Genomic DNA, 14226 nt, shown 5'->3' on the forward strand with positions numbered 1-14226 from the left:
AACTCAGGTGATGTACTTCTCAATAAAAACATAGGAAAAATACACTCCTCAGTCTGCTAGGAGGAATTTTTTCTCTGCTTTAAGTCAGCTTGTTAGAAATTAAAACTTCACACGCTAAGTATTTCTTAACAATGCAGTCTTCATACCCAGATATCTAGATACCTTATGACAAAAATCAAACATTGTGCAGTGCTTTCTTATTGTGTAGGAAGACTGGTGACAGTCTTCTGTGAAACTGAAGAAAGGTACTGCTGCTGCTCTCAGCTGACAGTAAACACTTCACAAAGACTTTTAACCTTTGGATGAGGTTGTGTAGAAATTTGGAGTGAAGTCACAAAAACTACTCTTTTAGGAAGCAAATGTGCTATGCAGTACTGCCTGATAAACCAGGGGAAACTCCAAGGGAGCCAAAGCTGTAGGAAACAGACAGACCGATCTCCATCATCTTGACCTGCAGTTACTCCCATGGATCACACAAAATACCCACTTCTTGAACAGAAACTCTACAGTGGACAGAACACCCGTGTTTTGCTCTCCACAGAATGCTAGAACGCTCACAGATACTACCACTTAAATTATTTTAAGAAGATACGCAGAAGATAAAAGTTTATTACACAACACAGAAGGAAAGTTTAAAATACATTGTCAATTCAAGAGAAACCAAAAAACCTGTTTTGGACAGCTTGTAGCTAGAGGTGAAGATACAATCTTAGTACTTCACTGCTGCCACAGTAACTTTATAAAGCATTACCCATTGCAGTGTGCTACGCATTTCACACTCTAGTGTAAACTAGGTATTCTTTCTTCCAGTATGAAAATAACAGCTGGTGACTTACATCACCAACTGTATCTGGCTCAAGTTTGCCTCATTTTGTGACAGAAATGTGGTTTGTCAATAACTTTGGCAATCTGGAGCAAGCAATATTGTCTCAGGAGCAAGCTAATGGTTATCACGATAAGACAAAAGCAGGCTGTTGTGATAAATTACTTTATTGTTTGGAGGTAATGTAAAACTGTTTTCAGCTAGAGGCCTCATAATTTATTTACCCACAAGATCTTTTAGGATACTAAAAATGTAGCAGTACTGTTTACAGTTTGTTGTTTTGATGTTTGTTTGTTTTTTTTTTAAATCAGTTGAAAGCTATTTGGTTTTCCAGAGCTTTTAAAATAAGGAGCAAAACTTAATTGTGTCCCAATATAGAACATCTCAGAGTTGTAAATGAAAGTAAGCATACCAGCAACACAGAACTGCACCTTGACAGCCAGTTCCTACTGAAGAAAAAAATAAAATCATCCCACTTCCTCTGACCCTGAGTGCACACTCCCCATGCAAAATGCAGGCACTTACACACCCTGCTGTGAGACAGCTAAACCAGGAATAAACCAGTAGTGACTGCCCCTTGAGTTACAGCTCCCTGTAAAACATCACATCCTGAGGTCTTCTGTGACTATTCTCCTCATCTTGGAGAGACAATTCTTTCCCTTAACTTCCCTGGCTCAAACAAGTTTTGCTTCTCACCTACATCACAAGGGCATTATATACATTCTTGGAAATCAGGTGGAAAGCACTGATTGTTTACTGAAATGAAACTGCCCCATAATAGAAAATTAACAGACCAGTGCTTATTATAACATTCACTACATGGAATGTAACCCTTTCAATAGACAGCAAAAGTTTGCACTGAACTGAGTCACCTATAATAGATCACTAAATACAAACCTTCCATTTTTAAAACAGAAGAGTAACTTTCTCTGCAAGTACTCAGAAAGTTGCTCAAATATAAAAGAACAATTTTTATTAAAAGAGAAATAAGAGCAATTTAAGGCCAAAGTACCAGCAAGGAAGACCAGTATGTAAAAGCACACAAGGTATTTTTAATAAATTTGCATGAGAATTTGCAAGGTTATGCCTCTATTTACTAGCTAACCTGTAAAGCTGTTCCCAGGAAAAGATACTAGAGAAAATAGACATTTATACAAAATTATAAAATGCTTGTTACGTGAATTATTGCTTGACAAGGGATGCAAACATCCTTTTTCTATGACAGTACCAATTACGTCTCAACATTTCTAAGGTTTGTTAAAATGGAACTTGAATTACACAAAAAATCCAATAGAAACCTTCTACAAAAGAGAGTCCATCCCATTCCTGAGTATGCTAAAGCTATAAAACAGAAGGAGCACTGAGCAGGCAGCAGTTCTCACAGTAAGTGGTTTAAGGACATTTTCTTTCTACACACTGTTTCCCTCCTTCTTCATATTCTTGTTTAGAAATCCACATCTGTTGAAAAGTACCCTACAAAAAATCCAACAAAACACACAATTAAAACAAAATAAAAATTAAGGTTATATCAAACATGATTAGCTCTTCCCAGGAGGAAAACCAAACATCTTTACATTAAATAAGGCAAGAGGACTTGACCTTTTTTCCTTTTCCTTTGAGTTTTATATTGCTAGTGACTAAACTGAAGACAGGAAGCTGCACTTCCAAAAGCTGATTTCAGTATCCCTTTCCCATACTGCTAAATTCATCCCCACAAACCATGTCAGTACTCAGTAACTAAAAGAATTAAGCCCAGGAATATGATGCAGAAAAAAAAACTTTCCTACTTTCATGGTGTACTACATACATGTCATTTCTAGACATCTTTCAAGCCTGCACCACTTGCCATTAAAAATGGAGGAATGTGGCAAGTTATTTTTTCACTGGCAACGCTCTTGTTGTCTTGTTCTTTAAATACATTCCCTTCACCTTACCACAAGGATAGACAAGATTATGACTGCTACAGTAGCACCAACTCAGCAATGCACATTTAGACAAATAGCTTCTTGGGTGACAGTGTTGCTTACCAGAGCAACACCTGAACACAGGTTTACTAACCAGAGAAGCCAAAATGGAACCACCAATCCACGAGCTGAACCTCCGCTCCACTGTTGTGTTGTTCGCGATCAACTTCAGGCGCATGCTCTGAACAGAAAAGGAGGTAAAGTGAAAGAGCCACCAGGCTAATTGTGGGCTGGTGATCTTGAGGGACAAGAGAAGGACAGCACAAAGAACTTGATGCATATACCAACATGCAGGTGAATCAACTTGAAATTATGCTCATCTCCCCTGTACTTGGAAATCAAGAAGAGCCACAGCAGGACAGAAGGTGTGGGGCTTTCATCTTGTTTCCCCACAGGGAGAAGCAGCAAATGTGCAAAGCTAGAAATCTGGCAGGTAAAAACAGTAATACTCACAGTATACGTTGTCATCTCTAACACTGGGCTACTTAAAACAGGCACTGCTGAACTTGATTCCTTTTGCTTTCAAAATACCTCATAGCAATAAATTATTTGAATTTCAATGAATTCCTCTTCAGCTATTAGAAGAAGCAGTAAGTAAACTACCTTTCTCAGTTTCTCAAAACATTCATGATTTCAGAGTTGCTACAAGTAGAACATTTTTTCTTGAATATGAATACTGGAGAAATACCATAAACTGTTATGTGCTCTCAAGAACACAGGTGTAAAGTGTTAATACTTTCTTTGACATTAAGTGATTTAAAAAAAATACAAGTATGTTAAGTCACCAGATTGAATCTATGAGTAGGCGGAGTTGTCTGCAGAATCCAGGAAGGACAATTCCCATGACTAAGTGACAAAACCTCAGGCAGACTGACTGAACGTGCTTCAAGTTAGTCAGCAACGCTTCAGAAGAGAGACCACCAAAGGAAATAGTGACTGTTGCTTAGGGACAATTACAGAACTTAGAATCACAATCTGAAAGCACGAATGGAGAAGTAAAACATCCAGAAAGCAGTTACAGTATCTTGTGTATTTATGCAGCAGAAAAGCAAAATGATAAATAATTCAATGCTGTAATTTAAAGAGCTGTTTTACCGGTGGAGTTTTCTGAGACAGTTCTCTGTTCAATCTGTCTGTGAAACTCTGTATGAGAGTGTTTCCTCCTGCTACAATCACGCTGCCATAGAGGCCCTAAAAAGAGAATAACCAACCTTCACTATTAACTCTGAAATAATTCTGAAAACAACTGTTTCACAGGATAAAAGAGTAATGGCACACAATTATATGTAGTCAACAGCAACAACACATCACTTGCTGCCAACAACCTCTCCCAATCCAATTAGGTTTTTAGTAACTTGAAAAATACTTCAAAACAGCTTAATACTAAACTATACAAGGAGGACAGAAGCTACATGATTAATGTTTCTAAATTATTTCACAGAATATTTTCTACTATAGAGAACCCTACACCTACAGATAAACTCCTCTATCCAAACTGTTGATTTCCTTTTAGCTGGATGTTCCAACCACAAAGGAAAATCCCACAGCACTGCAACAGACTCCATAATGCTGCAGTTGGTGAACACAAATCAGGGCCTGGCCTACTCAGTCAGCCGACATATAAGTTAAAAGGAAAAATTTTTGAAACCCCCATGCAGTCTGTTATCAAACTTGAGTATTTTCAAATTAACAACTAAGAAAGTTGGAACAGTTTTAAACAAAGTTTTCCTTCAAGGCTTCTTTTCTACCTTCTGCTCTAAAGAAGTTCCACCTGATTGGTTATGCTTACAAGTATATTCTGTCATGCCAAAAAAGCTGAAGGTAACACTCAAAAGTTAAGAGCATACACTGCTCATCTGAGACCAATCCAATGCACACTGTGCAGTGTCAGCCACAAAATCCAGACATTAGCAATTTATATCTGAGTAGAAACACTGAGTAAAAGTAAAAAACTCCTGATTTAGCATCTTGTAAGAAAAAAATGGTAATTGTACATATTCCCCATATACAGATATGTAATACTTAAGAGAATTATTCTAATGTGTTTATCATTATCCTAGGAAATCCACATTTCTTCATCAGCAGTGTTCTAGTCCCAAAAAATTACAACAGCACAAAAATATCTATGCCTTAAAATAATACATGTCTGACTAACACGTACCGGCCTGATGTCTATATCACACATTCCAACGCTTGTTGTCACAACGTGGCTCACACCCAGCATCGTGTTACCAGATAAACCCTAGAATTACAATTAGTAATTTACACATCACCACTTGAAAAGAGCAAGGCATATGGAAGTCCCCAATGTGTTGAGTCTACAAATATTTCTAGCGAGGGAGCTAAGCATTTTTAGCATTTTCCCATTCAGCTCATCACCACCCATTTTGAATTCCATTTTGCCCTTTGTAGTCCAACCCTGAAACAACAGGTGTAAATTGTACCCCCAAGAGAACCACACAGTGTAAATCCACACATACAAATTAAGAGGATAATACAAAAGAAAGCCATGTGATCATCTAGCCTTCCAATTAATACACATCACAGTTGTTTTACCTTTACATTAGAAGGGTCAAACAATCCCTCAGGAATTTTTAGACGCTCAGCACCAAAGTCACAGTTATAGCCGTTGGGGAACTCATAATGAACCGTTGGCATCTGCGCTGCTACCCTGGAGCATCAGTCAGGAAGTCACATTAAAGTGCAACATAAACAGGATGTTAAGTTACCTAAGCAACATTATAAACCAGTATTTCAGTGGGAATATTGCAATCAATATGCTTTTGATAACATTTATTATGGTACCATGCATCTCGGAATAGGAAATAAAAAACTGTTACCTGGATGAACGCTCCATTTCTGCTTTCAGAAATACACAGATTTTATCTAAACACTTCTGTAATAAAACCAGCCAACAGTAACAAACAGGCTAAGCACAACTCATCATTAGTTTTACAAGAAGGAAAACAGTGACGTACTGTTCATCGTAGGTTGAATCTGATACTTGGAGGACAGAAGCTTGGAAGTCCTGAATGACACACTGTGGAGTTAAGAATAACACGGTTATAAGCTTTTCAGTCTTCAATTTGATAGAATTTATAGAACTGATACTGACTTTTTAAAGATCTTTCTGGTTCTTCAAGATGAAGACCTGATATACTTCCAAACAAAATCTCTTTATGGGACACTTAAGGGAGTTTGAGAATGGGAGAAATCACCTACTTACATTACACATGTAGTTGTGCCAGGACCTAGTGACCTGGGGCAACTTCTCTTTTCTCTTCCAATTTGCTGGCGACCCCTCACGAACTGCCTCCTGAGATCACAGGAAATGATGATCAGTTAACCATTTAGGCCTCTTCCCAAGGAAACACTTACTAAATAAAGTTACTTTCCCACCTTTGAAGCAATCATATACGGAGGAATTATCTCTATGTTCATTTCCTGAAACAATTCCCGACACTGCATAGTAATAAAGTCTCCTGCAAGGGGCGATTTTACAATACCTAAAAGAAGGAAAAAAACCATCAGAGAAATAAAAGAAACACCCCACCACCAACAACCTGGAAAGCACTCAAATAACAAACTCTCCCAACAAACTATTTGTCAGTGAACATCATTAGGTTGGGTTTTTTTCTATATATAAAGGGATAGTTTAGTTGTTTTAAAATCCGCGTCAAAACAGAAAGTAAGATAACTCAACCCTGACACTGCAATGCTGTTATGCATGAAAATGCTCACCTTGCTGAAGTACATATCCATCATGCACTGGAATAGCAGTGGTGTGTGTTGCTCCACTATCCAAAATGAGACCTGTAGATCTCCCATTAGCAAAACTAGCCAAAATGATTAAGGAAAATATTGTAATTTTCACTTTAGAAGAAAATGCTGCCATACAGTTAGAGCATAACTAGGAATGAGGATCCTGATGACTAATTCCTTGGCTCTACAAATGGATGAGCCCTTTTCCAGTGTGTATCTTCTTAATATGAAGTGCACAACCTCATAGAGAAATGGCCATAACTTCTATCTGTGAACTAACTTGAGCTTTGGACACACAAAGGTGAGACTTCATGTCAATGGTGTGCAACAAGCTCTAAGTATATCCAGCCCTTTCAGACTGTGAAGCTGAAAAATCGTTATTAAAGTAATTACAAATATTCATCCTAAGGCTACGGGAACTTCTAGCTCTAATTATTGTATTTAATATTCTGTACAACACCATTTCAGGTCTGTAATATTCTTACCCATGATATAAGATGGAATGAAAATAGTCACATTGGGAGAACTTAAAAAATGAGCTTTAAAGTTCAGAAACTGAATTTCTTTACTTCCTCCTTAGATATTCATGGAAAAATGAATTTGAAAGAAGTTAGACATTCTGTTATAGTAGGAATTGCCTAAAATAAGTTCAACACAATTTCCCAGGGGAGGAAAAAAAACCAAAACATTGAAGCTTTCCAAAGGATACGCTGTTAGAACCGCGGTTTTACACAAGAAAAAAGCAGGGATGTTGTAGTGTTCAAACATCAATTCAGTCAGTTTTTCACGCTTTGCTCTAGTATTCCACTAGAAAAAATAAACCAAACCACAAGTAAGTGACCAAAAGAAAGATCTGTTTATCTAGAGGATCATTAGAGAACACTAGAAGAATGCTTACATAATAAAAGAGTAACTAGTTATTACAACCACGGTTTCAAAACAGATTGAAATTGTATCAAGACAGATTTCTAGTAATTTGTGTCTTTAGAACCTCTTGTTTTCTGATGCTACAACAATACAGTGATGCTTATCTGTCACACAGAATTATACACTTTTACTGGTACAATAGCCATGTCTTTATACATCTACAGCTCTTTGAGTATCAGTCTCTCAAAGAACTCTCTAAAACAATTAAGGTGCCCATTTTACAAGGGGCATGAAATACACATGAAATAAATTGTCCAGTTGAAAGCAAACTAAATCCAGAACTTCCTGTTTCTAAGGTATCTTCCTGCAGCTCTACTGTACTTGTGATTAAGCCAGGACATACTTATCAAATATTGTACACGTAACTGAAAACATCAAGCTTTTTTCCAAGCCAACACATTAAACTAATATTAGTTCTGTAAAGGAGAAGGTTGGTGGGAACCTCTATTTCCACTAACACCCACTGAGCTGTCAAACATGAAATAATCATTGCAAATCCATCCATGCTCCACAAGCTACAACTCAACACAAGGGAATAAGGAAAAACAGAATCCTTTTCATAAGGCTTTATTAAAGAAAGAAATGGCCTCTCTACCTTTTATATTCTGACTTTAAGATCTGCCCTTCAATGCTGAGCATTATTAAATGACAGAAGCCTTGTCCACATTTTTTATTCCCCAGGGATTTGTATTCAGCCACCTGACTTACCTCACAAGGCAATTTACAGAAAAGAAGACAGAAAAAGTAAAAGGTCTGCATTATGCAACGTGACAGAAAATAATATTTGTAAGTTTTAAGGCTGAAGGAAGCAAGAGTTTTTCAATGGCATTTTATTATGGACTAAGTGACACTTAATATGACATCCAACCACTTTTTTGCTTTTATTCTAGGCAGTAAAGTGAGATTTGTTTTATTTTTGTTTTGACTTATTTTCAGTAACTAAAAGATAGCACATTGTACATACTTTCTAATTTAACTCATGAAACCTATTTCAAGTTTTTAATATATTTTTACACATTTTTCTTAAACAGATTACTTTCTAGAACCTGACAAAGTATTTAAAAATTGTTATTTCTGTAGTTAAAGTTTTAACACTCATAACCTATAAGCCATGGTCAAACTTGTGCAAAACTGATGTTTTTAGAGTTAGCAAGAAGATCCAGTTAAGCCTTTTCAAAACACAAAGCTGCTTTTACTCACAGGTGCTTCAGACATAAGGACAGGATGCAAACTTGCTTCAGATTTAATATGCATCTTATAAGTGTGATCCAAAATTGCCTGGAAACTATCCCAGTCTTCAACTGTAACAACATTGAAGTGAGCAGATTAGTTCCTTCTAAGTTTTGTTCCATTTCATAAACACATAAAGGTTCTCCACTGCTTTTTTTTTTGGAGTAGAGCTCTTTAGTCAAAAGCTCTCCTCAGCAGACATACACCTCCTTTATTAGCTTTGCAGAATCCTCTTCCTCTGTAAACAGCATGATCAGAACATTTCAAGACTCATGCCAGAAGTCCACCAACATTGTTCTTCTGGTTTCTGTTGCCATACATATCATCTGTTTACATGAAAGCTATGACTTTTTGCAGCCCAGCAAAGCTATTTTTAAAACAGGTAGAAAAAGACAGAGCACCATACTCATTCCATTTTTTAAAGGTGAAATGGCCTCCATATTTTCCCTTGGAACTCTCAGGGCATTGGTGTCTATGTAGTAAGTTGGGCCCCCTTGTTTGCCTTTGTCACCATCTATCTCCATCAGAGTGCTGCCATTGTCCCTTTCTAGCACCACACCAATGGCCGTTGGAAAATCAACCTGTAAGGCAAAAGGTAAGCAGCATATGAGAATTATTCTTAATGTTTCCTGTGGGTTGTTGGGTTTTTTTTTCCTCATAAATTCAGAGCTCTCCTTCTACAATACAGTCAGAACAAAACTCAGCGTATTCTGAAAACTTGCAACTAACAAGCAAGACCTAAGGCATAGATTGATGTTGTTTCTCCTCTGAGTGACACAGATCCTCACCTTTGGACAGTCCTCGCCAGCATAGCCTGCTCTCACCGTGTACGAGCCAATGTCAAAAACAAGAGCCCCAACTTCATCTGAAAAGATTGTTAATGAAGAGGCAGTGAGTGGTTATTGCACTCTGTTACAATCCTGACCTACCCCTGCCCCGTCTGTTTCCTTCGCAGAAGAAGAAAAGCAAGCCAAGGCATCTTTTCCCAGGCAAGGAGAAACTCCTCTATTCAGAACTCAAATTACTGGAGAGTTTTTAGAAAACTGCAGATCAGCTTTAACTTGGACACTGCAACACCCTTCCTTTGGCATAAGCAAAGGGGGAATTTTAACAGAAGAGGGAGAGCATAGCGGCATCTGAACAGGTAAGACAAAGCTTTCAAGCAGTGCTGGTTTAACAGTCACTTAAAGCCAGGTGAGCCCAGACTTCCGGGGGGGCGATCAGAATTAGAAGGGTGAGCCTGAAAGCAACAGCCCTGTCAACGAAGGCTGCCACCCCGCGAGGTGCCCGCGTGCCCCAGGCCCCCGGTCCCTGCAGGAGTGCTCTGCGCACCCCGAGGAGCACCGACCGACCGAAGCCTAACGCAAAGCACCGGGACTTCAGCCCTCAGGGGAGGGTGTCCAGCAGTGCTCTAGGAGGGAACTACACCCCGGTTTCCAAAGCACGGGGTCTCTCGGGCCGCCCGAGCAGCGCTAACTCAGCCCAAAACTCGGCCGGTCTCCGCGAGACGCCGCCAGGAGGGACATCAACTAGGCCCGGGGCCGCCTGCCCTTCCTCACGCCCGCTCCCGGGACACGGAGGGGCTGGGGAGGCTCCCGCTCGGCCGCGGGGCTGAGGGAGCGGCGCGCGGGGCCCGCGGGAGCGGCGGGAAAGGGCCGGGGCGGGGGGGGGGGGGGCGGTTCGCACGCGCCGCCTGACGGGACGGCGGCGCCACCAACGCTCGCGGGGCGGGGAGGGGAGGCCGGGGAGGGGAGGCGGCGCCGGACTCACCTCCCCCGTACACGCCGCCGCTCATGGCTGCCGCTGGGCCCGCGCTGCCCGGCCCCGCCGCCCGCCGGCTCCTCTGCTCGGCGATCCGGCAACAATAGCGCCCGGGCCCGTCCGGGCTCAGCCCGCCCCGCAGGCCGCTCCTTCCCGCCAATAGCCGCGGCCCTGCCCGCCCCCCGCGCGGCGCGGCCCAACGGCCGCTCCAGCTCAAGGGCCAATCAGGGGCGGCCGGAGGGGCGGGGCCATGGGGCGGGCAGCCAATCCTGGCGCAGGACGTGCCGGGCGGGCGGGCGCGCGTGGGCGCGGTGCGCGCGGGCGGCGGGAGGTGCGAGGGGCGGGCGGGGGGCGGGGGCGGCAGGTGCGGGGGGGGGCCCGGGGGAAGGTGTCGGGGTCCGGCGGAACGCGGAAAGGCAGCTCTGGAAGCCTGAGGGCTCGCCAGGTGTCCTGCCAGGTGAGCAGGGGGTACCGAGCAGCGGCGCGGGGGGAAGGTCCCTGAGAAAAGGGCCCGGCTGTGGAAAGGAGCGGCAGTTCCTGCGGCTGGGCCCCCCCGAGTCCTGCCCTCGCTACTGCCCCTGCTGCGCTGCGCTTTTCCGCTGAGAATACAGCGTGTCTCAAGTCTGTTTTCATATCCCGACCGTGTGTTGTTCCCTTCCTTTGCACCTCAGACCTCCGTCCCAGAGTCAGCCTTGTCTGAGTAGTCGGGCAGTTCCCATTTGCCCGCTTCGCTGCCTGTTTAGTAGTTGATCTTTTAATTAGGATTTCAGGTGGCTTTGTTTGGCATCAGAGTTCTCAGTTAAAGTTTGTGTTCAGCCGGAACAATCTGGGAAGAGGGAAGCTATCAAGTTGTAGGAACTGAAGGAGCCAGGAGAAAGAGACCTCAGGCATAATTAGCGGTTGGCGTGAGAGAAGACAGAATTCTAACTGGAGAACTGGCTTAAAGTGCAGAGCATTCCTGGTGTGCACCTTTTTGAATTCCTAGATGACGTGGTTTTTGTTTTGTTTTTTTTTTTTTTAGAGGGGTGGGAGCTGGTTTAATGGGGAGGTTTTGTGTATGGCCTGCTATAATAATGGGTGTTCTCAAGTTCACAGAAGATTTATAGCTTATTTCTGTCATACTGTAGTGAAGATGCCTGAGTATTTTTATGTAGTCAGTGTAATAGAATGACATTTATTACCTTTGCATTTACCTACAAAATGTTACATAGCATAATGAGTGATCTTAATAGCAACTAATTATTGGACTGCAAGTAATAAAGAAGCATTTACTGTATTTTCACCATAAGACAAAAATTAGTGCTATGAGTCTTGCGTTGTCTTATTTTGACAGGGAGAAGCTACAAAGCTTCTCTCTAAGTTGTGACTTAAGTTTCAAGTGTATCTCCTTATTTACACTTAATTTAATCAGTGAAGAAAGAAGAGAGATAAAATGTACACTTTACATACCCAGTAGTTTTATTCGGGAGGTTTGTAAAGCTGTTGAGAATAGAACAGATTATTACAAATTTCAGCAAATTTTATGCTAGTAAGGGAGAAAAGCAGGTGTGTGTTTAGACTACAGCTCCCAAGATGCTGCAGCTAACATCAGGCTGGGGACTAGCAGACTCCTTTAAGCCTCATCCCAAATAAAGACATAGGAAAAATAGTATAAAGCTGGTTGAGGGGGTTTTTAAGTGCAATTATGAGAACAGCAGAAAGTGGTTGGACTTACTAACTCTCAAGGGAATTTGTCAGAGTTGGATATTTTTGTTTCTTTAATGAGGAAACTTCATAATTATATCATGCAATGAAGAAATGCAAGTTTTTACATAAGTTACAATGCAACTGCAAAGTACAGATACTAGCATTAGGAAGATAGATATAAATACTCCTGGTTCACTAACTACACCTCATAAAGCCATTGCACCTGGATCTTTTATTTCGAAAACTTTTAAAGTTAAGGTGTTGCCATTATTTCCAGTATGTGGCACTAATACCCAAGGTAGAGCTGTTTGAGGAGGAGAAATTATTGGCGTATGGGAAAAGCAGTTCAGAGAATTTGGAATTACAATGCCAGAGGAGCTTCATTTAGCTCCTGCTTGTACTTTATTTTGCAGTAATTGTTCATGGTATTAATGTAATAATTGACACTTTAAGCCAGAGTCTGTTCTTTGTACAAGAGCTGCTTATGATTGAACTGCAAGCCAGAAACAAGCACAGCATTCTGCTGCTTTGTTTTTCTCCAGTGTTTCTTCAACAGAGAAGAATTCCCAGTGATGCCATCAGAAAACATGTGCTGGGGTAAAGAGGCTTGTTGGCTGCGTGAGGCGCAGGGAGAGGGCGTGCCTGTGCTTGACCCATCTCAGGCTGCTCCGGTGGCTGATGGGGACCAGCGGCGAGAACTGCAAGGTAAGGTGTGCTGGAAAGCATCTTGATATCTAGAAACCTCAGGATTTGACAAGCATAAGGAAATAAAGCTAAATCTGTGTAATCCTTAAGAAACCTGGAGGATATGGGGAAGGAAATTTAGACAACTATCTAGGTCTTACTTTTATCTGCCTTGCACTTTTATAGACATTTATACCAGTGGGAAGTGTGTAGAACATCATCACTGTGGTTTGATTACATTTTTTAGTGGCTTTGCTTCATAGCAGTGAGGATAAACTCTACAAAGTTCAGTGCACAAAGAGAAACAGAATCCAGGCATCTTTTTTCAGCAGACTTTTCTGGTTTAGCTGAAGCACAGAGCTAGAATAGGTGTGAAGGTGGTACAGGAACATTTGCTTGGAACAAACCAGCCCTGCCCAAAACCTGACTGTACTTGTATTGCCCTTCTCAAATGAGTCCCCTGTGTACCTATGTCTCATTTGGCTCAGATCTGGCAGCACTTACTTTTTCAGGCTTAGTGCCTGGTCTGTAGTCACTTTGGATTCTTGCAGGGCTTAGTTTGGCAGCTGGGCCAAACCTGACCTAGCTCAGTACTTCTCATCTGTAGAAACAAAGCTACTTACAGCTGGGAAGCCAGCTTAGCCTGATAAACAGAAGATCTTTTTGTTAGCTGAGCCTTACCATTTTATGAGGCATTTTGATCCCCTGCACTTCCCAATGCTAGACTGGAAATTTGACTGAACAGCTGAGCAGGTAGCATGTTGTACAGCTCTCCTGTTTCTTGGTCAGATGCTTTGTCTTCAGCCTCACAATGGTTGAATTTCTGTTCCTAGCTTTCCAAGAGGGTGCTGTGTTACCTCACTAGGAGTTTTGAACTGTGGTACCATGCAGCTAAGAGGCATGGCTATGTGCAGCCAGAGTTAAGGAATCCAAAAGGAGAGTTGGAGAGTCTGCTGATTCCTCCTGGATCCTGGAGATTCACCTGCTCCTCTGAGACAGAAGAGCCCCAAGTCCATGTTTCTGTATATCCATTTTTTATTGGGTGAAATAAGGAAGTCTTTGGAGTAGTGCTGTAAGGGTGTGCTAATCAGTGATCTTACAGGAATTGTAACACTTTGTGTTACCTTTTTGAAACCGTGTTAGGCTTGGAATCTTGGCCTGTTGTACTGTATAAAGCTGTTTTCACTTGACCTCTGGAAATGCTGCTTGTGAAGGGGAAGGCTTTGGTGTCTGTTCTGTGTAACGTTTGTTCTACTACCAGAAGAGGGCATAGGCAAAGCAGGGGCAGAGACTTTAGTTTTCTGGATTTATGTATTACTGTATCACAAAAAAATATATTGTTATAAACTTAATTATTAAATGGTAGGTCAGAGAGGAAAAATAATAGCA

The 14226-nt window shown here is 41.4% G+C and overlaps 1 protein-coding gene across 1 annotated transcript; it reads right to left on the reverse strand.

Moving 5' to 3' along the window:
- Positions 1-974: 974 nt before the first annotated feature.
- ACTL6A (actin like 6A) lies at positions 975-10602 on the reverse strand. Its single transcript, XM_051627048.1, has 14 exons — positions 10477-10602; positions 9495-9571; positions 9113-9287; positions 8677-8777; positions 7259-7356; positions 6529-6623; positions 6187-6293; positions 6014-6103; positions 5766-5827; positions 5344-5458; positions 4949-5029; positions 3883-3978; positions 2882-2968; positions 975-2296 (listed from the first exon to the last, which is right to left on the reverse strand). The coding sequence occupies exons 1-14, from the start codon at positions 10499-10501 to the stop codon at positions 2216-2218; spliced, it is 1290 nt and encodes a 429-aa protein (XP_051483008.1). The 5' UTR covers positions 10502-10602; the 3' UTR covers positions 975-2215.
- Positions 10603-14226: the final 3624 nt, after the last annotated feature.

The sequence above is a fragment of the Apus apus genome, chromosome 8, assembly GCF_020740795.1.
Source record: "Apus apus isolate bApuApu2 chromosome 8, bApuApu2.pri.cur, whole genome shotgun sequence".
Taxonomy (NCBI): domain Eukaryota; kingdom Metazoa; phylum Chordata; class Aves; order Apodiformes; family Apodidae; genus Apus; species Apus apus.